The sequence below is a fragment of the Yamadazyma tenuis genome, chromosome 2 (assembly GCF_029203305.1).
Source record: "Yamadazyma tenuis chromosome 2, complete sequence".
In the NCBI taxonomy this organism is placed as follows: Eukaryota; Fungi; Ascomycota; class Pichiomycetes; order Serinales; family Debaryomycetaceae; genus Yamadazyma; species Yamadazyma tenuis.
The window spans coordinates 1,773,253-1,798,794 of record NC_089462.1 but is presented as its reverse complement, the minus strand read 5'-3'; the positions used below and the strand labels follow the sequence as shown (position 1 = coordinate 1,798,794).

Below are 25,542 nucleotides of genomic sequence, written 5' to 3'. Positions count from 1 at the left end.
ATTAAGCTCAGCTAGGGAGTATCACTACTGGTAATCTGAAAGTGAACTCATTTCCATAGTTGTTGAACTTGTAGTTTTGGATGTGCAGCAGGAAGTCCGTTTCGTGCCAGTGGCCGTTGGGTTGTTCGTGATGCTCTGTTTGTTCTAGTAAAGTCGCCAGCTCTTGTGATTCTTGTAAGGGGTCCACCGGCTCATCATCCTGACTCTGGCGTGTGCCATTTGTATTTGTATTGGAGGTGTCCAGTTTCATGAGATTAAACTCAAATACCACAAAATACTTCAAGTCCATGAACTTCGAGCTCTGGAACTGAGAGCAGGCAAAATTGGGGATGTTAATATAGCTACTCACAGCACCAGTTTTATGTTCAACAGCTGAATTCAACATCGAAGGCGCAAGGGTGTTAACCTTAATGCTGGGACTTACTCCATAGATATTGGTATATTTCTGGTTGTCCTTTAAGTGGAAAACTTCGTGAGCTTCTAGGTGAGCACTCACACCAACGATTGTGGTAGACTCTTGTGTATCTTCGTGACTGAGGTCTATGTGGAACATTAAGTCTTCGCCAACATGATAGTACGGACGTGAGAAAGTGATCAAACAGAGCTGGCGATTGTTCACAAGGAAATTGTACTGTTTCTTTAAATGGGTTGGGATTTGAGGAACCACCCCTTGAATGTCCTCCAGTTCATTCATGTTGTTTATACTTTTTTTCCGCTCCCTGGTGGACATCTTGGGGAGGTTATGCAAATCAGCCTCGATCAACTTATCTAGGTCCCCAAGAAATGCCTGTTTCAGTTCATTTGTCTTATCCAGGCCATTGAAATCGAGCTCTTGTTGTATCAGGGAATGAGACTTCTTCATTTCCGAAGAATCGGGGATAATCTGGGCTTTCCAAGACTTGTCAATGGTGACATGTTGCAAATAATCTGCTTGAAGCCATCTTTCATCTCGTCCTTTTCTCTCTGGTTTTATGGGCAATGGAAAATAAAGCGAAACAGGACACAACTGATTGTTGGTGTCCAATTTTTGGAAACCAACCACCAACAGATGTCTGATGCTGACTAGACCCTGTTCACCCGTCAAACCGGTCAGATTGGCATTGTAAGTTGGAGGTGAATCAGGCATAACAGGAAACTTGACCATAAACCGTTTAGAGGCAAATGCACCCAACGACAAGTCGGTGAACAATAGAGACTGGCTGGTGGAGAAAAATGGGATGATACAATCAGTTATGGTCTTCAACGGTACTTTCCCATCTTCTTCAATATTATCTTTGGGAGATGGGGGTTTGAAAGTGTTGAAGTTGTACACCAAATCCTGGAGCAAGTACCTCTGTGACAGGTCAATTGTCACGGGGGTGCCCTTCTTTTCATCCTCGATCACCAAGTCGTTGATACCTCCTAATCTTCCTCCGATAACCAATTGGTCTTGAAAATTGTCATATATGAATGGAACCGTGTCAAGCTTCTCGTTCCGTTCGTAGATATCATTGTCGGGATCCAGAAAGTTGCCAATGTACTCTTTGTTGACCCACCAGTGGGAGTTTCGGGGAGCATGGTCCAGATTGGAAAGAGTTGTTTTATCATCTAGCTCAGCCTTATAGTTGAGTACCACATACCCGAAAAGCTGGAGATACCCAACAAAAAGGTGGGTGGTACCTGGGGAACCATCCGAAAGACGCATAGAGGCCTCCAGGATGCCGGGAAGGTCGACATTGGGTGTCTGGGGATGTTGGGTGGAATTGACAACAAGGGTGGATTCGTGTTTATTAACAAATGTGACAATGCATTCGACACCAGCTTCGTCTTGGTGAGTGTACTCGAGACGTATATCAAGATGGTGGTCGATCTGCTTTACGTACTCGTGCCCCGATAGTGATTGGGACGAAGCATTCATTAGACGAAGAATAAGTAGTAGATATTGGATCGCGAACGCGAGCAGATTGAAGAAGAGGACGAGAGAACGAGAACCCAAATACATGAAATGTGAAAGGAGGACGAAATGAGGACGAAATGAGGACGAAATGAGGTAGTGTGACTCAAAGGTAGTGGTATTCCAGGATCTGTGGCTACAAACTAGTATTCGGTTATTTGTTCTTACAAATGTTTATCATTACTCTACTCTCTGTTCATGGCTTTGAGATTGTCCGTTTGAAGGGGCCTGGATCCCCTCATGCTGGAGCTGCGCAAGCTCATCGGGCTGTGGTGCCTGACCGTTATCGCCGACGATTTGGTGGAAATCTAAAATCTCGCTGTACATCATCACTCTCCAAGTATCAACAGGCAAATCAGCATCGTTGAAACTCCAGTCAAACTTGGACTGACATACCGGTTCATCGGTTGGATCATGGTATGGTTCCATATAGGAATGGGACAAGGCGTCTGCGGCACTTATCCTCTTCTTGGGATCGAAGATTAACATTCTTGCCAACAAATCTATGGCCTCAGGCTCAACATGGTTGCAATGAGCAAATCTTTCACTAAACGAGATGGGCTCTCTGTGCGGTAAGGATTGTACGAACCTCAAGGTATTCTCCGAGCAAATGGTGTCAATGACATCTGGTGGAGGTGAACCCAATAATTCGGTTATGATGGAAAATTGGTGCACATGGTCTTTACCTGGGAACAACGGTTTGCCTTCGATCATTTCCGATAATATGCATCCAACCGACCACAAGTCCACCTCGGTGTCATATTTCTGCCAGGTCAACATGATTTCTGGGGCTCTGTAGTATCTGGTGGATACATACCCGGTCATTTGGAGGTCCTGGATTCGGGCCAATCCAAAATCACAGATTTTCAAGTCACAGTTTTCGTTGATCAAGATATTGGAAGGCTTTAAGTCTCGGTGGATGACACCGGCCGAGTGCACGTACTTCAATCCTCTCAATATCTGATAAGTAAAGTACTGGATGAACTGCTTTTCCAAGGGACGAGAACTTAATAATCGGTGCAAATCGGTACCTTGCAATTCCGACACAAAGTAGATATCTTCCAAGGGCGACAAGAATATGTCATCCAAGGTGATCAAGTTCTCGTGTGTCAAGTGCTTCAACAACTTTAACTCTCTATATGTTCTTTTGGCTAAAACTGATGTCAGAAACGGTTTCATGATCTTTTTGACCGCCACGTTCTGGCCGGTCAACTTGTCTACCGCCGAGCACACGAGGCCGAAGGCACCCATACCCACCGGGTTTAGGTCTGTGTATCTGTTTGTAATTTCAAACACCGTGCCAAATATTTGGACTCTGGTGAACTCTCCATCGGTCGACATCGAAAAAAACTGGTGTTGCTTCAAGTATATGGACGGATTATAAGGATGTTGGAACCAAAGGAGTTCGAATTAATTGGGGAAAACCTTGTAGATTGATGATAAATAAGTGGTCACTTAATAATAAAATGTTTTTTGTTTCTCCTGTTTTTCTCGCCGGTTCTGGTTTTGGTTCGCGGACATCCGCTGCGACTTTAGTTACCGCATAACTGGACATAATACCGCAGGAAGAGGTGAGGCAAGTAAACGGATAATTAAAGGGTTTGAGAGATGAGAGGTCTGATGAACTATATGGCCATTAGATCAGTGGGGCTGAAATATGGGATGGTCAGTTATCACGATAAGATTTTTCGGCATCTCGTTTTTCCCGATTAGAACGGCATCTTCCTTTTTAGTTAGATTGTGTGAATCTGACTAGTAAGTGTTTGTGGTGGCTGCAGGGATGAACCAGTAGCGGCACAGAGATGATTACAGCTCTTAGTATCTATCTCAGCTCTCTATTTCTGCTCGTCTGGTCACCAATATTCATTTCTCTACACCGCTTGTCACTAAGTTGCCAATGTCTCTACTGTCTTCTGCCAACGTCCATTTCTTCATTCTCTATTGGTTTCTCTCGAATGTATTGTCTATACTAACGTAAGTTCATTAATTTTTCCATTCGTTTCTCGTCGGAAAAGTCAGCATTATCTGAATCAGCCAAAGTATCCTTATCTTTCCCAGACTTGGGCATATTGAAGATCGACCAGAACTTCAAGTTCTCGTCCCCCGCAACCGTTGCCAAGGTGAGACTATCAGGACTAAGACACCCACTCAAAATACGAGATCCATGTGCTTGGTGGATTTCACCTGTCTTCTGCAAAGTGGGATAGCTGAACAATGAGATGTTATTATTAGGGAAGCCATGGGTGGCCACCACTTCAATACCGGTGCCCGACGAAAACCCCCAATTCAACGAGGAGATCTGGGATTCAGTTTCAATGCTATTGACCCTGGTACCGGTGCTAGTGTTCCAGAAGTTGATGGTTTTATCTGAAGAACCACCTCCTGTGGCCAACAAGTTGTTCTGAAAGGGACAATACAGCAAAGCCTTGACGGCAGCCTTATGGGTTCTCTTGGAGAACATGGGCTGATGCGTTGTGCCGGAAGACCTGACATCCCATATGCACACGAGATTATCGTTTCCACCGGTGGAAAATTGCAGACCATCCAGTTTGTACTCAATGCCACAAATCTCTGCCGTATGAGCGTCTTCGAACTTGGCAGAAAAGTGCAGAGGCACTCTCACGTCCGAGTGGTACAAGCTACCGATTCGCAGCCCACTGGTTAAGATGTGCTGATTCCAGGCCTGAGCCGCTACCCGTGTGAAATGACTGTCACAGTTGAGGGTCCTCAACTTGGTGTTGGTCTCAATGTCCCAGATCTCCACGAGCCCGTCGTCTTTTCCGATCGAAATGTACAGCCCGTCGTCAGACCATTTTAACGACGACACCGTGCACTTATTGGCCAATTCACACAAAAGTCCCACGGACCCGGTCGAGGCGTTCCACACGTACACCGTGTCTTCAAGTCCGATGGCCAACAAGTTGGTCAGCGACCAAGCTAATAAGTTGAGGTAAAAGTCATCGATGAGCCCCGGTGCGTCCAACACTCTTTCAGGAGCGGTAGGGACTTTTTTGGCCCGGGCAAAGGCAATGGCTGGGGTGATGGACCGCGACGAGGATCCGACGCTGCTGAATAAGCTGACCGGTTTCTTGCGGTCGGGAGGAAGTGGTTGGTACTGCAACACCCGCGAGTTCATGTCCAAGCCGCAGGCCTCAGCCACATGTTTCTGGTAAATTTTGGAGGACTGGGCCTTGATGTGGGTCAGCGGCGACGCGTTGGGGTGCGGCTTGACGTTATTGGTCTCCAACTTGCTGCTGACAGAGTTATGGCGGGAGGGAATAAATCTGTCCAAAGTGTTGGACGAGGTGGTGAAGGCATTATCATTGAAAGAATTAGTTCTTCTGAGCGACTGGGTCAATTTGGACGGCGACAACGCCAAGCTTGGGTTGTGGCGGGTGATGGAGCTATGGGACCGGGGGTGGGAGATTGGCCGTTTGAGAGTGGGTCGTTTGTGGATGCGAGACTCTTCGTGCTTGGGAGTGAAGTTGAGGTAGATGGTTTTTTTGGAGACGTTGGGACTCATGTTTTTCAAATGGACCCGTTTGGTGGGCGAGGTGTGTGAGGGGGCGGCGGTGTGCTTGGCCGGCGACGTTTTAAAATGGGGGTTTTCCAGGTGTCCAAGTGGAGGTGACGAGGTTGGTTCGAGGATCAACGGAGCCATGACACAAGTACAACCAGAGGGAGATGCAACAGAGAGCGGATGGAGGGTAAGAGCCGTGGCAGTGGCAGTGTTGATGCAATATAGTCTCTGATGCCTTCGACTTTAGGTGTTTGTCAGATGGATCAGACGGTGGAAGAATTTAGATTTGCTTAACAACCGTTCGCAGATTGCAAGTATCACGGCAAAAAAAGAAAAAATTCTTCAGAGCACTTGTGGTGGATCCGTAATGGGAAATTTTGTAATATTTTGATTTCCGCTATTAATTTGCTTAATGGAGCTTCGTTTGGGAGGTGAAGATGGTGGATCAATGTGAAATTTTCCTTTTTGCAATCTAAAATTGAGAATATTTACAAACAGCCCCATTGAGGTAATAAGGGTCGTGCGGTAACAAATACACCATCTAGGTGAGTTAAGCAGATATCTAAGAGACAATTGCTACACGCCGCCGATAGGCCGGCCGGAGGATACTTGTCTCTACTCCACAGACCGCTGACCTCCCATTTCCTATTTCCTATTTCCCATTGCCCCATTTCTCCTTCTCTCTTCTCACTTGCCTTCTCTCTTGCTCTCAGTTCTCAGTTATCATTTCTCACTCAATTCGCAATCGCATTCATCATGGGTCAACAACCTTCTACCCCCAAAATCACCGCCCAGGACCGCGCCATCTTCCAGATGAAGCAGCAGCGGGACAAGCTCAAACAGTACCAGAAGCGCTTGAACGTGGTGGTGCTTCGACAAACAAACCTTGCCAAAGAAGCTCTCAGCAAAGGAGACAAGGAACGAGCCCTCTTCTACTTGAGATCAAAGAAACAGCAACAGTCGGTGATCTCCAAGACCTACGAGCAACTAGACAACCTCGAGAATCTTATAGGCACCATTGAGTTCAAGCTCATCGAGAAGGACGTGGTGTATGGGTTAACTCAAGGAAACCAGGTGTTGCAGAAGCTCAACACCGAAATGAGCGTCGATAAGATAGACAAGTTGATGGACGAGGTGGAGGACGAAAGGTTGAAGGTCGACGAGGTATCGGAAATTTTGGGCACGAAGAATGCCTTGAGCAACAGCGAGGAATTGGAGGTGGATGAGGAGTTTGAACGGATGGATAGGGAGATCAATGGTACCGTCCAATTGCCCGATGTTGCCAACGACACACATAAAGTCAGCTTCCCAGAGACACCGAGCACCGAGCTTGAACCCGAAGAAGCACAGAAAGAGGAACAACAAAACACACCCAATGAGCCGCTTGTAGCATAGTACGAGGCTTTGCATTCAGTTGACAGTTTGTGCATTCAGTACCAGGAGAGTTTGGGTGTTGTACAGTAGATCTTAATATATACAAGAGATATTAGCGTGCAATAAATCACAATATATACAAGAGTATTAGCCAAACATCACTCCAACCAGTCCAAAAAGTCCGGGGTAAAATACGAGATAATCATCCTCGCCCCAGCCCTCACAAGCCCATAGTGGCTTTCAAACGCAATGGCCCGCAAGTCCACCACCCCCTTTTCCGCCGCCGCGTGCAACATGGCGTACTCTCCACTCACGTGATACGCACACACCGGGTAGTCCTTGCAGATTTCAGCCGCATCTTTCAACACATCCATGTAGAATGTCGAAGGTTTCACAATCACCGCATCGGTTCCTTCCTCCATATCTCTTCTCAACGCACGACGAGCTAAGCCGGACCCTCCCACCGGTAACTGGTAGCTTCTACGGTCTCCATGCGAAGGCGCACTTCCAACTGTATCTCTGAAAGGACCATACAAACTCCCGGCAAACTTTGCCGAATACGACATCAACATGCACTTGTGGGCCACGTTGGCCTCCACCAATCCCAACTTGATGTCCTTGACTCGGCCATCTATCATATCGGACGGAGCCACACAATTAGCACCGGCTTTGGCGTAGTTGACGGCCACCTTCCCAATTCTCAACACAGAAGGTTCCCGGTTTAAGGTTCCGTCCTCCAACAACACTCCACAATGGCCGTGGCTGGTGTATTCACAGAGACACACGTCGCACATCACGTACAAGTCAGGAAAGTGTTTTTTCAACAACTTGATGGTGACAATCACCGGTCCGTTGGGATCATCAGCAGCAGTTCCCACTTCATCTTTGGCTTCTTGTTTCACCACTCCAAACAAAATGACACTTCTCAAGCCCTTTTTAACCAAGGTGTCGACGTAAGCAACGATTTTGTTGGTGCCAAACCGCTTCATTTTGGGTAACGATTCCATGGGCGTTTCTTCGTCCGGTTCGTCCGACACAAAGAGAGGGAAAATAAACATGTCTTTGGTCAACATGCGTTGGTTGTGCCAGTCTCTGGAAAGAGGGTGGTTGTAGCCTCCTTGCAAGAGGGAGCTGATCGAGGTACCGCTTTTGGCCAAGTATTCAGCTGTGTGAACCATGTTGTGTGATAGGCTTTGAGTCAAATATTGTGCGAGAATTATTCTTCCGCACCACTCCACTTCTGTGCCGGATTGTGACATTATCTTCATTGAGAAAATGCTGCAAACTTCTGCAAACTATCACTAGGGGTTCTTTCTAATCAAAAACACCGCAACCGGTTCAACCAAAGCGTATATACAAATAAAGTTATAAATATTAAGAAACAATGCCTCCATTGGACGACAGATCAACTACCCCCACGCTATGCCCAGCTGCTGTTGCAGTTGAGCGCCTATTTGATGAGGATCTTCTTAAAGTATCCAATAGCCAGAAACGCCCCAAACGAAGGGGCTCAGTTGACAAGGATGTTAGTAGGGCTCTGAAAATTTCCCGTGCTGCAAATATACTCGTTACTGAAACTGAAGATCAAGACCCCAGTTTCATACATATCTCAACTGCTCTCAATGATAATGGCCAAATCATTAACTTTGACGAACCTTTGGAAAGAATACCTGTAACTACATTGAGATATCCTCCAGATACTCTTCAGAAGTGTAAAACTATCAAAGAGTTTGTTGACCTCCCACCAGATAGGTTGAAGGAGTGGTTAGAGTTTTACTCCCTTCCGACATCCGAACGTCCTAGAGGTTTACTCAAAGCTCTCGAGGTTGATGTTTTCGTAGCTATTGATAACAGAAATCAAGCTAACAAACAATTGAACTCAGAAATCGATAGTTCGAAAGATCCTTTGAAGACAATTTTGAACCCCAATGGCCAGTCTCCACCGGTTGAATTACCAACAATCCAGGCAATTACAGAATTAGTCGGCGAGGATCTCAAAAAGGTAATGAGCTTTTATGATCATGATCTGTATGATGAAATCCACAGAATGATCCTTAGATCGGTTGGAATTGACGTTTCCTCAGCTATAGATAACAAAATTTATACTAGAAAGCAATTAAACTCATCTATCATCGACCACAAAGATCAATTGGAACCAATTTTGAACCACAATGGCCAGTTTCCACCAGTTGAATTACGTACCATCCAGGCAATCATAGAACTAACCGGCGAGGATCTCAAAAAGGTAATGAGCTTTTACGATCATGATCTGTATGATGAAATCCACAGAGCGATTCTTAGATCGGTTGGAGTTTAAGTTTCCACAGTGATTGATTACAGAATTTATAAAGCCAAAGCTTTCAATCAAATGCTGCACTGTGACACACACCGTTTGGTACCAGTTTTGAACTCCGATGGCCAGTCTCCACCAGTTGAATTAGATACGATCCAGACAGTTATGGAATTAGCTGGTGACAATCTCTGGGCAGTAGCCTGGTTTTACGGCCACGACTATATGCATAAAGAAATGCACAGAGCGATCCTTAAATCTATTGGAGTGGATGTTGGTGCAGTAATTGATAACATAATTCGCGGTGATAGGCTATACAACTCAACTCTCATTGAGGACACAGCAGAATTGAGACCAATTTGGAACAGAGATGCACAACTTCCACCGGTTGAATTAAAAACCATTCTGGCGATCAGGGAATTAGCTAGTGATAATCTTCAGTCAGTTGCTAAATTTTACGGCTATGATCCAGAAGATAATGAAATCCATCGAGTGATCTTCAATGCGGTGGGAGTTGATAACTGCAAAGTAATTGATGAGAGAATTCGCCGTGACAAGGAATACAACTCAACTATCACTGGCGACACAAAAGAATTGAGACCAATTTGGAACAGAGATGGACAACCTCCACCGGTTGAATTAAAAACCATTCTGGTGGTTAGAGAATTAGCTGGTGATGACATAAGCAGATGCTTGTTACACTACGGTATTGATTCCAGTTTAAACCATCGTCTTGGGATCCACGTACTTTTCTCCGAGATTGGAAATGAGACAACATTTATCGAACAGTAAGGGATTGACTAGAGTACAGTGTTTTAGGAATGAACAGTGTACCTGTGATAAGCTGCAACAAATTTCATTCTTCTAAATTCTTAGAATCCTTTTCGGAGTATTTGAGTCACGCTGTATAAAAAGTAATATCGTAAATGAGCTAAATGTAGTTGATAAAGCTAACAAAATCGATGCCGGCTTTTTGTAAAAATATACACACTATAAAAGACCCGAAAAAAACAACGCCCTAACGCTATGACGATTCTCTCAAGTCACTGCATTGAAAACAAAGCAAAAAGGTTAAATATTTTTTGCAACCAAATGATATTGGTTTTCAAGAAAACAATATAGTATCACACTACTTAGTAACCAGCTACTATTGATACCACTTTTTACACAATTTCAATCTCGATTGTATCTGCAAGCTACATAACCCCAATCTACGTTTGTTCCAATAAGTAAGAACCCGTTCCAATTACCACTTTGGGTTAACTGCAAGCACTGGACTGAGTCATAACTTGTATGGATACAGTGGTTCAGTACCTCTTCAAGTGCTGAATTAACAAAAAATCCCAAGAAATTTGTGGAAAAACTTTCATCAAGAGCCAAATAATCATAAGGAATACATTTATGTCCACCTTTAAAAGGCTTTGGTCTACTGCTGAGCGATCTTTATGATGCGAGCCTTACTCTATTTCACTAGAAATGTCATAATTTAATTCTTTACACGAAGCAGTAGCACTAAAAACAGGTTAAATTCTTGCAGAGCATTCTGTTTCAAGATAGGGCCTTGAATTATTCTCTTTTGGTAATCCTGGTTCCACTAGTAATAGTGAATTATATTGTCATGGTGATTAATTATTGATCCATTCGCGAGTTCCTACTACAAAGGAAGTAGTAATTGAGTTTCAGTTCCCCAAGTTACAGATAAAGAATACAATGTTACTATGTAAATAAAAAATGAATACATGCTGTGATTACTCTTACATCTTTATAACGTTATTACCTCTCAATAATATTTTTTAGCATCAGTATAAAAGCGCGCTTTGTGGATCAATACTTTTTTTGCAACCAATCACTTCAGCCCTTATTCGGTTTAATAACTTCAATGAGTTCTAACCAGGAAGAAGAAGGTGTCCCCGGTAATGTTGAAACACTGCCTGATATGCAATACCCAAATAGGCTACTCATTCGTGGCACGACTCCTCCTCTAATGGAGAACTTAACTTTGGCCGAGTTCAGATCTAGATTTGGGCCTGAGTCTGGTCAGCAATTCATAGATGAACGCAACAAGAGAGCTTATTTCGAATTATTTGCAAGTTCAAGTAAAAAGATCCGTCTTATGGATGAAGCCATAGAAGATCTTAGAAGTGGTGGCGGTGGTGGGGAAACTCACTTCATAACACAATTGAGAGCTATTGCCACAAATAGAAGAGCTATCAATTTCGACCATACTTTGGAAGCTGTTCCTATAGATGGAGTCTTTCCCCCACTCGGTCCAAGATTCAACACCATTAGAGAGTTACTTGGGCTTACACTCCAAGATTTGACTGGCTGGTTACAGTTTTACAAATGTTATACAGTTGAATTTCATAGAAAGTTATTACATGCTATGGGCGTTGATGTTGCCGAAGTGATCGATTATGGAATTCGCCGTGACAAGGCATATAATTCAACTATCACTGGAGAGACAGCAGAATTGAGACCAATTTGGAACAAAGATGGACAACCTCCATCGGTTGAATTAAAAACCATTCTGGTGGTTAGAGAATTAGCTGGTGACGACGTCAACAGATGCTTGACACACTACGGTATTGATTCCTATTCAAACCACAAGCTCGGAAAATACCTGCTCTTCTCCCAAATCAGAAATGAGTCAATTATTGTCGGTAACCAGGTGCTGGAGATGCATATCACCGCAATGAATCGTATTTATAACCTGTTCGTGTTTGATGACAATGTTGAATTGCGTCCTTTCCCCAGAAACAGCCGGTATCCAAATATTCCTGTACCAACAATAGAGGGAATTAAGAGTGCTCGTTCTGATGCCATTAGAAATGCACTTGATTTCTACAGTATTCCACATCATCTGCATGAGTTAAAGGCCGTAATAGCCGGTCGGCTTTTACGCCATTTGGGTGTGAGATATCCACTGTGAAAGGTGGTGACAGGTACCTAGGCTTCTTCATATATCGCATAGTGCCCTATTCCGAGAGGAGTTGAATACTGTATAGTGGAGGAGGTATATGTGTGAAAGACAACTCGCAGAGATATGCGTAATCTCTAGGCACTATTGGTCAATTTAACTAAATGAAGCATCCCAGGTCGATGCGTTTTTTCGCAGCTCAAAAAAAATCATGTGGGAAATCCAACATTTATCACCCCAAACCTCTGAAAACGTCCACAAAAACATTCAAAAATACGCAATCATCCTCAATTCTCCATAAACTACTCCTACAAACATGGGCCCCCCAATTCTCCAGCTCCTCAAGACCTTGATCGACCCCAGGGTGTCCAAGAAAATGATCCTCCAAATGGCCTATGGCCAACTCAAAATGGTGGGATTAGCCAAAGTGTTATCACTTCTACTCAGCTCCAGTATTGTGGGTGTTTCCAGTATCATCAAGATCCCCCAGATCAGAAAGATCATTAACCCGAGGCTCTTGGACCAGCGGATCCTGGTGGCCCAGGGGTTGTCCTTAGAAGGCATCAGTTTGGAGTCTTTCAACTACTTGATCCATGTGATCTATAACCAACAAAACAACAACCCGTTTGTCGGATATGGCGAGGCCCTCTTGTTGGGCTTGCAGAACATAGCCATAATTTTGCTCATTGAGTACTACAAGGCTAGATCTAAGTTACGGGTGACGGATTTAGCAGAAAAGGAGCAAATTAACGAAGCAGTGGCCCAATTGGCCCGTCCAGTGGCTATAGTGATCGGGGCCGTCGTGCTTTTGGCCAAGGTTTTGCCTTCGTCCGCTATCAGTGGGTTACAGCTCTTGAGCATTCCATTTTCAATTGCTTCGAAGATCCCACAGATCAAGAGAAATCACGACTTGAAGTCCACCACCCACTTGGCGTCAGTTACCATCAATGCCAACGTGTTGGGGTCGTTGATACGGGTGTTCACAACTGTTCTGAACTTTGACAAGCTTGGAAGAGACTATATTTTGTTGGCAGGCTACACAAGTTCGTTTGCGCTCAATGCGGTATTGGCAGGCCAATGCTATATCTATGGGAAGGCTGATAAAAAACTGGAGTAGGCCATACCAGCTACACCAACTTTCATTACTTATATTAATCTACATAGGCCACCTAGATGTGTTTCTTGGAGGCATCAATTTTCTTTATCTTCTCCTTCAACACCTCTTCTGACCGCTCCACATACTTCAAGTTCTCTAAATGCAAGTTCAACAACTTCAAGATCTCCTCGATAGGGTTCTCTTTGGTGTCGGCTTTTGGATCTTGGAAATCTTTCAAGGAGTTTTGGTTGAAGATATCACTAATCGAGTTGATTTCGTTGATTAATACCGTCAAGTTCTCGCCCATGTTGCCCAACTTTTCGTCCAACAACTCGGCGTTGTGGTATGCTTTTTCTCTCAACTTGTCAGTGACACTCAAGCCATTGGCCTGTTTGGCTCCCGCCGATCCCATTAGTATATTGTCGTTTCTGAACGAGTTGTTCTCAATGTTGTTCAACAACGTGTCGGCTTGCTGCTCGTAGTTGTCCAAGAGCTTCTCCAACTCGTCTTGCTGACTTTCAACGAAAACCAAGTGTTGGTCGATGTTGTTCTGTAAGTTCTGGGCCTCCAACGTATCTTGGTGTAATCTCGAGATCTCTTCTCCACTCTCGACCAACTCTTGGTCCCACTGCTTGACCTTAGTGGTGTATGATTCGAAAATGTTGGAGGTGCTATTTAACTGTTTGGACCATTTTGTTATCAAGTCATCCATGGTTTTGTTGTCTATGGACACTTCCAAGGGTTCTACCTTCAAAGGCACCGTGCTGGCAGGCTTGGATTCGCCGGCCTTATTTTCTTCTGGCTTAGCTCCACCAAGCAGGAACCCACTGGTGGTACAAGAACTAGTAGTACCAGCAGCAGCAGGCTTATCATCTTTCTTGTCTTCGGTCTTGTTACCAAAGAGACCCCCCGCAGAAGCAGATCCTCCTCCGAGGCTGAACCCACCAGTGGTGGGTTTGTCCTCCTTCTTTTCAGTTGGTTTGGAACCAAAGAGACCTCCAGATGGAGCACTTCCTCCAAGGCTAAACCCACTGGTTGCTGGTTTGTCGGTCTTCTTTTCTTCTGGTTTGGCTCCAAACAACCCCCCAGACGCAGGCTTGTCATCCTTCTTTTCAGTTGGTTTAGCACCGAAAAGTCCTCCAGATGGAGCAGTTCCTCCAAGGCTAAACCCACTGGTTGCTGGTTTGTCGGTCTTCTTTTCTTCTGGTTTGGCTCCAAACAACCCCCCAGAAGCAGGCTTGTCGTCCTTCTTTTCGTCGGGCTTTGAGGCTCCAAAGGTGAACCCCGAAGAAAGCTTGTCAGTGGTTTCAGTCTTGTTACCAAACAAACCCCCAGAAGAAGCTGCTGGTGGTCCTCCTAAGCTGAACCCTGGTTTGTCGGCCTTCTTCTCTTCAGGCTTGCTGCCAAACAAACCTCCAGTACTCGACGAGCCCAAACTGAAACCGGGTTTATCGTCCTTCTTTTCCTCAGGTTTGCTGCCAAACAACCCACCTGAAGCAGTGCTTGAACTGCCAAGCGAAAAGCCGGCTTTGGGAGTGTCTTTTTGTTCAGCTGGCTTGGAACCAAACAACCCACCAGAACCAGTTGATGCACTTGACCCACCCAAAGTGAACCCAGAAGCGGCTGGGGCAGTTGAACCACTTGAAGCGAACCCAGAAGGTTTTTCTGACTTAGTTTCATCTGGTTTGCTTCCAAAAAGACCTCCTGAAGAAGGAGTAGACGCATTGGCACCTCCAAAAGAGAATCCTCCTGAAGACTCCGCAAGCTTTGAAGGGTTGGCACCAAACAAGCCGCCCGAAGCAGAAGCACCACCCGCAGCAGAAGAACCACCCGTAGCAGAAGCCTGTGTGCCCCCAAAACTGAAACCTGAGGCCGGTTTAGCAGGTTCAGTAGTACCAGAAGACCCAAAACTAAATCCAGAAGCTGGCTTATCGATCTTTTCCTCTGGTTTGCTTCCGAAAAGACCACCAGATGATGGCGCTGCAGCAGAGCTGCCTGCTCCAAAACTGAAACCAGCAGCGGGTTTAGATGCTTCTGGCTTAGCACCAAACAACGAACCAGATCCACTGGATTGGTTGCTCCCACCGAAACTGAACGCCGATGGCTTCACAGCAGTATCGTTGTTTCCAAAGAGCCCACCAGATGGAGCAGCAGCATTGGAGCTTCCCAACGAAAATCCACTTGGTTTACCACCAAAAGTCGTACCAGACGTGGAACCAGCAGCTGAAGCTGGAGCGGCAGCCGTACCGCCAAAGGAAAACCCCAGTTGGGGCGTACCCGAGGCGTTGGCACCGACACCAAGGCCACCAAAGGCAGAGGTGGAAGAATTGGTGTTATTAGTAGTTTGGCCAAACAACCCACCAGACGATGAGCCATTTTGATTTTGCTGATTCTGACCAAAGGGAGAGCCTGTATTGCCCGAAGACGACGCATTGCCCCCAAACAACCCGCCCGAACCAGACTGTGAGTTTGTATTTCCTCCAAACATCGGGTTATATTGTTGTATTGATTTGTTTGTACCGGTTGTAGGAAACTTTTTTGTTCTGAGAAGTGCGCTCACTGTCAAGGTTGATTTAAATTTCAGCTACACACTAATATAGAAATAGATTACTTCTTAGTACCCTGGGCAGCAACAGCAGCGGCACCAGCAGCAGCAGCTTCTGGGTCCAAGTAGTAGGCTGGTTTGATGGGTTGTAATTTCTCATCCAATTCGTAGACCAATGGGATTCCAGTTGGAATGTTCAATCCAGCAATGTCAGCATCAGAAATTTTATCCAAGTGCTTGACCAAAGCTCTCAATGAGTTTCCGTGGGCAGCAACCAAAACAGTCTTGCCGTCCAACAAGTCCTTGGCGATTTCGTCTTGCCAGTATGGCAACAATCTGTCAATCACCAACTTCAACGACTCAGTTTTTGGCAATACCGCAGGGTCCACATCATTGTATCTAACGTCACCTGCTTGAGAGAACTTGGAGCTGTCGGCAATGACTGGAGGTGGCACGTCAAAAGACCTTCTCCAGGTTTGGAACTTTTCTTTGCCGTATAATTCCAAGGTCTCGGCCTTGTCTTTACCCTGTAAATCACCATAGTGTCTTTCGTTCAATCTCCACGATCTCTTGACAGGGACGTACAATTGGTCGGCCGAACTCAAGGCGATGTTGGCGGTTTGGATGGCTCTGGACAACTTGGAGGTGTACAAAATATCAACTTGTAAACCTGCTTCCAGGAGCAACTCCCCGGCTCTGTGAGCTTCCTTCTCACCCACTTCGGATAAACGGCAGTCCACCCAACCGGTGAACAAGTTCTTTTCGTTCCATTCGGACTGTCCGTGTCTAACGAGGATCAACTTAACCATTTTATGTTTGTGTTTGTGTTTGTTTAAGTTTATGTGGAAATTAAGGCAACAGTTGCGTCTTATATAGTTGTAATTTTTCCCCCGGTGCAATTCGACAACTGGTGATTCGGGCCTTCGGACCTGAGCCTTCCACAAAGTGCGGCGTGAAATTTCTCATCAGGTAATGCTAGTGTTTGTAACACATTGAATTGGGAGGTATGAATCGGATCTTACTTCGGTGGGTTCATAGAATATTGGCCTGGGATCCAGAAACAGTAAGGTTTTTGTGGTCGGCTGGGTTGGCTGCCAGTTCGTAGAGTGTAATCACAGGGTCTCTAGAGAGCTCGGTAAACTCTCCTCGGAGCTCAACGTAGTGCAAGCGGGTTTCATCTTCATCGTCATTATTGTGGATATCTTCCACAAATACCGTTAGCAGCTGGACTCCCGTGAAAATGTGCCGGGGAAGAAAGTGCTCCACAAACTCGATGTCGCTGTCGAGCGATTCGGGCATCGTTCCATCATCCTCGTTATACATCACTCCCACGTGCGGATGCTCGATCTGAAACGTTGGTTTCTTGGTGGATGCGTTGTCAAAGTCGATGTTCTTGTCGTTCTTCCACAATTTAATGGTCTTGGGGCAGTATTTGTCGCCGTTAGTTCGAATAATAAGGGAAAAGAGTTTGACAGATCCGTTTAAAAACGGGATGTTGATGATCAATTGCGAGTCGCAGTCCGAAGCCACCACCGGCTTCAACTCGTACTTGTTTTGTGGCTTCTTGAAGAGCTTTTGCAAGTCTTCGGGTGGGTTTGCGAGGTTGAGAGCGGTGACATGAGGAGTGTCAATTTTGGAGAGGAGTGACTGGGCGGCATTGGTGGGTACGGGAGCCACATGGGAGTGATCATGGCCGTGATCGCCATGGTGGCCATCGTCGTCGCCGTGGTGGTGGGAGTTGAGGTGTTGGTCTTCACAGCTCATGGTGCGTGATAGATTTTGCGATGCGACAAACATGTGGAGTGAGAAAGGGAGGAATGCGGGATTTGGCGGCATGATCGGAGTCTGGGCGTGTTTTCAGTCAGAAACCGACAGTCATCTGGGGTCGAGATGTACAAATCAGAGCCAAGATTGCTGGCTTGTATATTTTACTATGTATCACTTATCTCTTGTATCACCAGCAGTCTTCTGCATCCAGTCGCGTTTTGTTTCTTCTCCATGTCTCACTATTCTCAGGTCAAACACAAACTAATTGACACATATTCCCAGAGGTGCCTTCAAAAGCTTTCGGACACCACCAGGACTAAAGGACCTATTGTACAGGCCCGCTTGTCGCCCAAAGACAGACGGTTTGTATCGCAATTGATAGGTCTAGTATCGCAGGTGGAACACTACAGGAACCCAGTCCATTTGGATAAAGCCCTAGATGCGGTTGATCTCGCCAAAATCTACGAGGGAGTCGACAAGCGAGAGCAGCAGAAGCCACAGGCGCCGGATTCCCTGCTCCAATATGAGGATTTGGTGGTGTTGGAGCTTCTTCACTACTTCAAAAATCACTTTTTCAAATGGATCACCAAACCCGAATGCCCCAGGTGCACAAAAGACGGGGACAACATCGTGCCACAGGGCGTCACTGGACCGCCACTGCAAAACCCCGATGGTATCAGCCGGGTAGAAAAATACCGGTGTAGGACCTGTTCTGTCGCAATTGAGTTCCCCCGGTACAACAGCGCCGTCAAATTGTTGGAAACTCGACAGGGCCGCTGTGGCGAGTGGGTCAACTGCTTTATGCTCATTCTGCAAGCAGTTCTCGGCCCCGAGGCACAAATGCGGTACGTGTGGAATAATGAAGACCATGTGTGGTGTGAATACTATAGTAGTGGCCTCAAGCGGTGGGTACATTTGGATCCATGCGAAGCTGCGTTTGACGAGCCCAGCTTGTACACCGATAACTGGGGCAAGGCCATGAGCTGGGTGGTGGGCGTAAACCATAGCTATATGGTGGATTTGAGCCACAAGTATATCACCAATAGCAATAAGACCATCGACAAGAGCAGGGTGGTGGACAATGTGTGGGCAGTGGAATCGACCATCAGGCTCATGGCGTTTCAAATGCTTCTCAAGTACTACCAGCTTAATATAGAGCCTTTGTCGGTGCTGAAGGCCGAGAAGTTGAGTTTGTTCTACTACAAGTGTCTAGTGGTGTACGGGTCGGAGCTTAATAAAAGTCCTACCAGCACCAAGTCGGCAGTCACAAGGACGGCCACAACAGGAAGGCAGACCGGTGGACCAGAGTGGACCACGGCCCGTGGCGAGAGTGGTTGATATCTATATCTGTTGATAGTCAATATGTATATATCTTGATAGCCCACCAGTTTTTATTCGTACCATTCATTAAATGCTATACACTACTCACGATTCCCCTTGGAGTGCTTGAACAACTTCAATCCCACCCATGACACAAGCGCCCACCACCAGCCCACGACGTAGATCCCGAACGACCGTAGCACGTACTGGTCCACGGTGGAGAAAAATCCCACCAATCGCTGGTGGAGCTGTTGTGACCGTGAATCCATCGACAAGGGTGCAATCACAAACCTCCACAACTCGAAAAAACTGTTGATCGACACGGCAAAAAGAAGCCATGTTCCTACCACCAATGCATACCCGTAGAGCCTTAGGGATTCGGCAGATGGCTCCTTCTCATCGGACATGGGTTCATCCCACGGTATCAATGGCACTGGGTCATCAGCATCCATAGTTGAAGAAGTTATTTTTGGCCGCGAAAGTTTTACGAAAATTAGCCTAATGCTGCTCACTTTTCTAATGCTATAGTCATACTTACTATTACTCATTGATGCTGACCTTGGTTCCTCCAAGCACATGCGGAGCAATTTCTTGCAACCAGGAAAGCTCAATGGCAGAACAGTTCCGTGCGTACCCCTTGCTGGTGAACACATACTCTACGTACATGATTGAGTCGAGGTTGGCCTTTCCAAAGAGATTCGATGAAGGATGAATACTGATCAACAGGCCGTTGTTACAGGTTCTATAGGACCTGTCGGGCATTCCAATGGCCGTGTTGGTGATGTAGCCTCTAACAAAGCACTTGAGGATCTCCGGGATGTTGAGTGGTTGTCTAACCAATTCTTGCTGCAATTCCATGTCAAGCAGGAGCTGGGACCTCAAGTTCAAGAGGGCTTTTTCTTTCTGACCACCCGTTAACCGGTCGTCTTGCTTGATGGTCGTCAACATGTACTCCTTCAACTGCTGTCTTACTCTCAAGACGTTTCGGAATCCTTTGTAGCTAAAGTGCAAGTCATGGCACCAGTCTTTGGCCTCAGCGACGTTGCCCGCATTTAACAACTCTTCGAAATGACTGAAATACTCTTTAAAGGCGATCAAATCTCCATACTGGCACCCCAAAGGACAGTAGGTTCTGCGCCTAACATTGACCTCGTGTCGCTGCTCCCCGTCTCCTCCAGTGACATTCAATATAAGGTTATCCACCGATAAACATGCAACTATATCCACCACATCCTTGACGACTCCATTGTCGATGGCAGTGATTAGCACTGCCGAAAGCTGAGGAGGCAACGGCAAAATGGCCATTTTGTAGCCAAGGGTGGTGATTTTTCCATTACCATCCAACGCCCCCAACGAGTACAAGTTGGACAAAGCACTAAGAATAGCCTCTTCACCCGGATGCTCAAGCCACGGCCAGTTCAAGAGATCGTCCACCCCGATCTTCTTCAACGTTAACACCGGCAACACAATATCGTTTCTCATGATCTCGGACTCCTGTTCCTTTGGAAGCCGTTCGTTGAATACCTTCTCCAGGTACAACCTAAATACTTTCCCTGGTGCCTCTCTACCAGCTCTACCAGCTCTCTGTTTGGCGGACGCCTGGGATATGGTGGTGGTCAACAACGTCGATAGACCCAACAGGTGTTTCCATACCTTAACTTTCCTCAACCCGGAATCAATCACGTACCTCACACCACTGACAGTAATGGAGGTTTCGGCAATATTGGTGGCGAGGATGACTTTCCGCTTGTTGGATGCGTACCGGTCAAAGATCTTCAGCTGCTGGTTGGGAGACAAGGCAGCATAGAGCGGTAGAGGGATAATTGCAGGTGCTTCTTTGGGGAGGTCTGGGGATAACGACTGGAGAACGTTGACAGCATTGTCAATTTCTTCTTGACCAGGTAAGAAACATAAGATGTCTCCCTGCTGCTCTGACATGTTGATTTGAACGACTGCTCGTACCATTGTGTCGACAATATCTTCTTCGAGGTCGTGAAGATAATGCTTGGTGACAGGATATGTTCTTCCCTGGACGTACAAAATAGGAGCCTCGAAAAAGTCACTGAACAACTCGGCATTCAACGTGGCTGACATGATGATTACCTTCAAGTCTGGTCTTTGCTTCGACACAAGCAACTTCTTCAAGAATCCCATGATCATATCCGAGAGAATAGTTCTTTCGTGCGCCTCGTCGATAATGATGGTAGAATACCGGTTGAGATTACCATCAAGCATGATCTCTCTCAATAACATTCCGTCTGTGAGGTATTTCAACTTGGTGGTACGGTGGTCGGTTACGTTGGCGAACCGCACTTGATAACCCACCTGTTCTCCCAATTTGCACCCATACTCTTCACTGACTCTCTGGGCCAACGAAGCAGCTGCAACCCTACGAGGTTGTGTCACGGCAATTTGTTTCTTGTTTATGGGCATCAAGAACTGGGGGATTTGTGTCGACTTACCGGAACCGGTCTCACCAATTATCACAACCACCTGATTATTGGTGTAGTACCGGATAATTTCATCTTTGTGGTGATAAATTGGTAATGTCTTTCTGACCTCCAACAAGTCTCTAGATTTTTGGGAAATTTGTGACTTGGTTAGCGCTGACGTTTGGTGATACGTCTCATCGTCTTGGTTATCCTCATCCGTATACCTAACGGTTCTGGGATTGGAAGGATTTTTCCAAGGCTTCTTGGTATCACTGTTGGTTATATGTGTTTGCAGTATTACTGGGGACTCTCCGTGGCTGACTGGCTCCTCGGAAACCTGGGGAGAGCTCTTAAACTGCGTTTCCTTTGGGATTGAAGGCTCATCTGCTAAGTTCAAAGAGGGCTTTTCTTGTGCAATAAGCTTTTCTTGTGCAATAAGCTTTTCTTGGGCCGCCCTCTTATTGGATCTCTTTCTCTTTCGCTTTTTCTGCAGCGAAGTGGCGGCTGTTGCACCCGTTTGCATAATTTTTTGTGGACTGACCATCTGTGGATGTGAGCAGAAGTTAAGATGAGCTAAGATCGGTCGCGATTTTTTTCCATCTTTTGAATCCGAGACTTGATACCCATGTACAGATATATTGGACGCAGAATAGGCAGGAGCGACCAGCTCAGCCAGCTTGGCAGCTGGCGTATAGGAATAAGACACCAATCGTCGGCCCCCGACATTGATACCTCAAAACAAAACGCTCCCGAAACAGTCACTATCATCCCCGACCTTGCGACCTTGACAAGAGCTGACTCGTATGAACCCGATTTCAACTCTTCATTAATTGGGCATTTGCAGTCCAGGTTTCTCGTCGAGTCCATAACAAGTGACGACCTTTTTGACATGACTAGTTCCGGTGCCCAACAAAAGTTCAAATTGTACTGTGGAGCAGATCCTACTGCCAAGTCGTTGCACCTAGGAAACCTTCTACCATTAATGGTGTTGTTGCATTTCCACTTGAGGGGCCATGACGTGGTAACACTTGTTGGCGGTGCCACCGGTGCCGTGGGAGATCCCAGCGGAAGAGATTCGGAAAGAGCCCAGATGGAAGTTGCTGAAAGAGAAGCCAATGTGAACAACATTCTGAGCCAGATGGAAACGTTCATCAAGCGTGGAGTACAGTACGCCCGCTCGAGAAACTTCCCTATAATAAAGACAGGACAGGCTGAGAGCTTGAACAACTTGAGCTGGTGGAGCTCGATCAAGCTATTGGATTTCTTGGGTACCTACGGAAGGCATGTGAGAGTTTCAGCCATGTTGGGAAGAGACTCGATTCAGTCGAGATTACTGTCGCAGAGCGGGTTGGGCTTCAACGAGTTCACCTACCAGATTCTCCAGGCGTATGACTTCTGGCACTTGTTTAAGCACAATGGGGTTAACATTCAAGTGGGAGGTAATGACCAGTGGGGCAATATCACCGCTGGAACCGACTTGATCTCGAGGTTGCAAAGGGCCTTCAGTAAGAACAAGAATGAAAAGGAGGTACCGGCGTATGGGTTGACGGTGCCGCTTTTGACCACTCCATCTGGGGCCAAGTTCGGCAAATCTGCTGGTAATGCCATATTCATCAACGAACAGGCCACCAGCCCCTTCCAATTATACCAGTACTTTATCAACGTTCCTGATGAAATGGTTTCGAAGCTTTTGAAATGCTTCACGCTTCTTCCGTCATCTACTATTGAAAACGAAGTAATTGCCAAACATGAAGAAGACCGGGCTTTTAGGATTGCCCAACGAGTTCTTGCCCGTGAGGTCACTGACTTGGTCCACGGAGTAGGAACGGGTGAAGAAATGGCATACATCACCAGTTTCTTGTTCCCAACCCCCGATCAGCCATTTGAAGAGGATATCTCTGCTGATAAGTTGTTGAATGCGTTCAGGAAATCGGGCATCCTTGTCAAGTTGAGTAGCAGTGAGTTGGAGTTCGATGAGTTGCGATTGAGTACGGTGTTGGCCAAAGCCATGAACAAGAGTAAGAGCGAAACCCGCAACTTGGTGAAGTCTGGGGCTATTTACCTTGGAATTGAGAGAGAACAGTTAGATGACTCTAACGATGTGGTTTTGTTCGATAGGGAAAACCACTTGATAGAAGATAAGTTGTTGTTGGTTAGGGTGGGTAAACAAAACTACTATGTAGTGGAGTTTACCGACTGATTGTAAATAGAAGGATAAAACTTATTGGTGTATATACACTAGAAATGTACATAAAAACCTCGAGCTCATTTCAGTACCGACCAACACCACAGTTGCATCATAGAGCTCTAGCCGGTTCAACGAGTCCAACAATGTTCGCAGAAAATTGTCTTAAAGTTGTTGTTGTACAATAAGAAGAAATTCTGCTTGATTTGATTAGCAATAGACCCATAGCTTATGAAGTAGTGAGGTCCAAACTGGAACCTTACAATTTCTGGCAGAAGGCACCCTTGGTGCATCAAATCATAGGCTATCTTTATCCACCGGTACTCTTCTTCTTCTGGAAAGTTGAAGTAGAAGAAAGGAAGCCTTTCTAGGACAAGCTCCACAAACATTTCCTGGTGTTTGTGGACCTCTATCTTGGTTTTCAACTGCTGGTGCTTGGTTTTCAACATGGTATGGAACTCAACAAGTTCCCTTCCCACAAGCTTTGCACCTACTCCGCATAAATGTTAAAAGTCCTGTTCGTAGTTGGTGCGATGTTTTTTGGGAGTGAAAGCACAGTAAATTGCCAGATCAATGAGGTGTATTGGAACAACTGGTGAGATGTGCTACGCGATTTCCAGATTTATATGCTTTTGGCGAGCATGCGAGTGACTTTTTTGCAGCCACCACAAATAGGAAACTTGAGTGAGCATTCATTTATCACTATATACATAAAAGACCCATGTTCTACTTGTTCACCACGGCCTTCACGGACGAGATCACTCTACCGAGAACAGCCTTGTTCGCAGCAATGACACCCTTGGAGTGCAAGTACCTTCCGTTGCCGAAGTTCAACTCTTTACCTTCAATGTCACACACCCCACCACCACTCTCGGTTATCAACACATTCCCAGCCGCATGGTCCCAGATCTTCTCACGGTACGTGTCACTGATGGGGAGTCTCAAGTAGATGTCAGCCAGACCCTTGGCCAAAACACAGTACTTGGCCTGAGAATCCAAGTTGATGGTTTGTGATTGCACCGTCTCCTCCGAGAATCCCAAGTGGGCCTTGATCTGCGACTGGGTCGAGTGCGATGAGTGACCCTTTTCCACTCCTTCCAACACCACGAGCTTGGATGGAGATGTTTCTTGGGTCATCTTAATAGGTTCCTGTTTCGCCAAGGGCACAAACTCGTTTGTGTCAAATAAAGGAGTGTAGTATGCTCCCAAGCCCTTGACCGCCGAATACAACCCGCCCTTGGTGCCGGTCATGTTGGTATTGGAAACCACCTTTTCAGCGAGGTTAGGACATCCAATGACTCCCAACACAACCTGACCGTCCTCTATCAATGCAAGGCAAACGGCAAACTGGTCGCCCCGCAAGAAACCTTTGGTGCCATCAATAGGGTCTAAGGCCCAGAATCGGCCCTTGGAACCTCCTTCTGAGTTACCCAAGTCAATACTGGTGTAGACCGATTCCAAATCTTTGAGTTCACCGATATCGGACTTCCAGTTCACCGTCTTTTGCTGGACGTCTTCCAAGATTTCCAATATTTTGGAGCTCAAGCGGTTGGCTTCTTCACTGCCATCTTTAAGAGAGTCCGAGTCTTCCTCGCCGACGATTTCATCTTGTGGGAAGTTGAGTTTGAGAGCATGGTTGATCAACGCTTGTGATGCGTAGTCTCCCACCGTCACGGGTGACTTATCATCCTTGATTTGGGACCCCAGCGTCCGGGTGACGGAAATGGAGTCACCCAAAGACTTGGTGAGAATAGATGCTCTTTTAACGGCTAAAGTGGCAATCTTCAACTCGTGGGCGTACTTGTGGTCGGATGGAATGGAGGACATGTATCGTGATATTTTGGTGGTGTTATTTTTCCAAAGTGTTCGCAACAGGGGAATTGTAGTTGAAAATATAGATATCAATATTACAGAAAGGCTTATAATCCAGCTGACAGAATATTTCATTAAGATTTTTTTGGTGTTTTCGCAGACATTTGTATGTTGTAATGGCACGTGAAGAACCTTAGACAAAATGATACCCTTGGGGTTCAGTCCACTTGAAAGTGTGATCTTTGTATTTGGGCCATCACTAGCACCACAATGGTACTATTTGCATCCCCAAATGCATACTGGATCAAAACCTACCTTTTCCGGGTCCCTTTATCAGCCTTGGCCCAGCGC

At 46.0% G+C, this 25,542-nt stretch overlaps 17 protein-coding genes across 17 annotated transcripts; 7 read left to right on the top strand and 10 right to left on the bottom strand. All coding sequences in view use genetic code 12, as the record gives it.

Moving 5' to 3' along the window:
- Positions 1–7: 7 nt before the first annotated feature.
- Positions 8–1,897, bottom strand: PSN45_002186 (uncharacterized protein; the record flags this gene model as incomplete). The annotated part of the gene is made up of 1 exon (XM_006689225.2): positions 8–1,897. The coding sequence occupies one exon, from the start codon at positions 1,895–1,897 to the stop codon at positions 8–10; it is 1,890 nt and encodes a 629-aa protein (XP_006689288.1).
- A 216-nt stretch (positions 1,898–2,113) lies between these two features.
- On the bottom strand, positions 2,114–5,456 carry slp1 (WD repeat-containing protein slp1; the record flags this gene model as incomplete). The annotated part of the gene is made up of 3 exons (XM_006689228.2): positions 2,114–3,292; positions 3,855–3,862; positions 3,908–5,456. 3 exons carry the CDS (start codon positions 5,454–5,456, stop codon positions 2,114–2,116), a joined length of 2,736 nt encoding a protein of 911 aa, XP_006689291.2.
- Positions 5,457–6,209: 753 nt separating this feature from the next.
- On the top strand, positions 6,210–6,848 carry VPS20 (Vacuolar protein sorting-associated protein 20; the record flags this gene model as incomplete). Its single annotated transcript, XM_006689229.2, has 1 exon — positions 6,210–6,848. The coding sequence occupies one exon, from the start codon at positions 6,210–6,212 to the stop codon at positions 6,846–6,848; it is 639 nt and encodes a 212-aa protein (XP_006689292.1).
- A 137-nt stretch (positions 6,849–6,985) lies between these two features.
- HEM2 (Aminolevulinate dehydratase) lies at positions 6,986–8,005 on the bottom strand (the record flags this gene model as incomplete). Its single annotated transcript, XM_006689230.1, has 1 exon — positions 6,986–8,005. The coding sequence occupies one exon, from the start codon at positions 8,003–8,005 to the stop codon at positions 6,986–6,988; it is 1,020 nt and encodes a 339-aa protein (XP_006689293.1).
- Positions 8,006–8,211: 206 nt separating this feature from the next.
- PSN45_002182 (uncharacterized protein) lies at positions 8,212–9,144 on the top strand (the record flags this gene model as incomplete). Its single annotated transcript, XM_006689231.1, has 1 exon — positions 8,212–9,144. One exon carries the CDS (start codon positions 8,212–8,214, stop codon positions 9,142–9,144), a length of 933 nt encoding a protein of 310 aa, XP_006689294.1.
- Positions 9,145–9,195: 51 nt separating this feature from the next.
- PSN45_002181 (uncharacterized protein) lies at positions 9,196–9,909 on the top strand (the record flags this gene model as incomplete). The annotated part of the gene is made up of 1 exon (XM_006689232.2): positions 9,196–9,909. One exon carries the CDS (start codon positions 9,196–9,198, stop codon positions 9,907–9,909), a length of 714 nt encoding a protein of 237 aa, XP_006689295.2.
- A 1,087-nt stretch (positions 9,910–10,996) lies between these two features.
- Positions 10,997–12,046, top strand: PSN45_002180 (uncharacterized protein; the record flags this gene model as incomplete). The annotated part of the gene is made up of 1 exon (XM_066157811.1): positions 10,997–12,046. One exon carries the CDS (start codon positions 10,997–10,999, stop codon positions 12,044–12,046), a length of 1,050 nt encoding a protein of 349 aa, XP_066013908.1.
- A 304-nt stretch (positions 12,047–12,350) lies between these two features.
- PSN45_002179 (uncharacterized protein) lies at positions 12,351–13,151 on the top strand (the record flags this gene model as incomplete). Its single annotated transcript, XM_006689234.1, has 1 exon — positions 12,351–13,151. One exon carries the CDS (start codon positions 12,351–12,353, stop codon positions 13,149–13,151), a length of 801 nt encoding a protein of 266 aa, XP_006689297.1.
- Positions 13,152–13,203: 52 nt separating this feature from the next.
- Positions 13,204–15,618, bottom strand: NSP1 (FG-nucleoporin nsp1; the record flags this gene model as incomplete). The annotated part of the gene is made up of 1 exon (XM_066157810.1): positions 13,204–15,618. The coding sequence occupies one exon, from the start codon at positions 15,616–15,618 to the stop codon at positions 13,204–13,206; it is 2,415 nt and encodes an 804-aa protein (XP_066013907.1).
- Positions 15,619–15,737: 119 nt separating this feature from the next.
- GPM1 (Phosphoglycerate mutase) lies at positions 15,738–16,484 on the bottom strand (the record flags this gene model as incomplete). Its single annotated transcript, XM_006689235.2, has 1 exon — positions 15,738–16,484. The coding sequence occupies one exon, from the start codon at positions 16,482–16,484 to the stop codon at positions 15,738–15,740; it is 747 nt and encodes a 248-aa protein (XP_006689298.1).
- A 223-nt stretch (positions 16,485–16,707) lies between these two features.
- On the bottom strand, positions 16,708–17,439 carry PSN45_002176 (uncharacterized protein; the record flags this gene model as incomplete). The annotated part of the gene is made up of 1 exon (XM_006689236.1): positions 16,708–17,439. The coding sequence occupies one exon, from the start codon at positions 17,437–17,439 to the stop codon at positions 16,708–16,710; it is 732 nt and encodes a 243-aa protein (XP_006689299.1).
- Positions 17,440–17,673: 234 nt separating this feature from the next.
- PNG1 (peptide-N4-(N-acetyl-beta- glucosaminyl)asparagine amidase) lies at positions 17,674–18,780 on the top strand (the record flags this gene model as incomplete). The annotated part of the gene is made up of 1 exon (XM_006690157.1): positions 17,674–18,780. The coding sequence occupies one exon, from the start codon at positions 17,674–17,676 to the stop codon at positions 18,778–18,780; it is 1,107 nt and encodes a 368-aa protein (XP_006690220.1).
- Positions 18,781–18,863: 83 nt separating this feature from the next.
- On the bottom strand, positions 18,864–19,214 carry PSN45_002174 (uncharacterized protein; the record flags this gene model as incomplete). Its single annotated transcript, XM_006689237.1, has 1 exon — positions 18,864–19,214. The coding sequence occupies one exon, from the start codon at positions 19,212–19,214 to the stop codon at positions 18,864–18,866; it is 351 nt and encodes a 116-aa protein (XP_006689300.1).
- An 88-nt stretch (positions 19,215–19,302) lies between these two features.
- Positions 19,303–21,738, bottom strand: prh1 (Salivary acidic proline-rich phosphoprotein 1/2; the record flags this gene model as incomplete). The annotated part of the gene is made up of 1 exon (XM_006689238.2): positions 19,303–21,738. The coding sequence occupies one exon, from the start codon at positions 21,736–21,738 to the stop codon at positions 19,303–19,305; it is 2,436 nt and encodes an 811-aa protein (XP_006689301.2).
- Positions 21,739–21,819: 81 nt separating this feature from the next.
- On the top strand, positions 21,820–23,394 carry MSY1 (tyrosyl-tRNA synthetase; the record flags this gene model as incomplete). The annotated part of the gene is made up of 1 exon (XM_066157809.1): positions 21,820–23,394. One exon carries the CDS (start codon positions 21,820–21,822, stop codon positions 23,392–23,394), a length of 1,575 nt encoding a protein of 524 aa, XP_066013906.1.
- A 116-nt stretch (positions 23,395–23,510) lies between these two features.
- PSN45_002171 (uncharacterized protein) lies at positions 23,511–23,828 on the bottom strand (the record flags this gene model as incomplete). The annotated part of the gene is made up of 1 exon (XM_066157808.1): positions 23,511–23,828. One exon carries the CDS (start codon positions 23,826–23,828, stop codon positions 23,511–23,513), a length of 318 nt encoding a protein of 105 aa, XP_066013905.1.
- A 277-nt stretch (positions 23,829–24,105) lies between these two features.
- Positions 24,106–25,206, bottom strand: MET22 (3'(2'),5'-bisphosphate nucleotidase; the record flags this gene model as incomplete). Its single annotated transcript, XM_006690159.2, has 1 exon — positions 24,106–25,206. The coding sequence occupies one exon, from the start codon at positions 25,204–25,206 to the stop codon at positions 24,106–24,108; it is 1,101 nt and encodes a 366-aa protein (XP_006690222.1).
- Between the last annotated feature and the right edge of the window lie 336 nt (positions 25,207–25,542).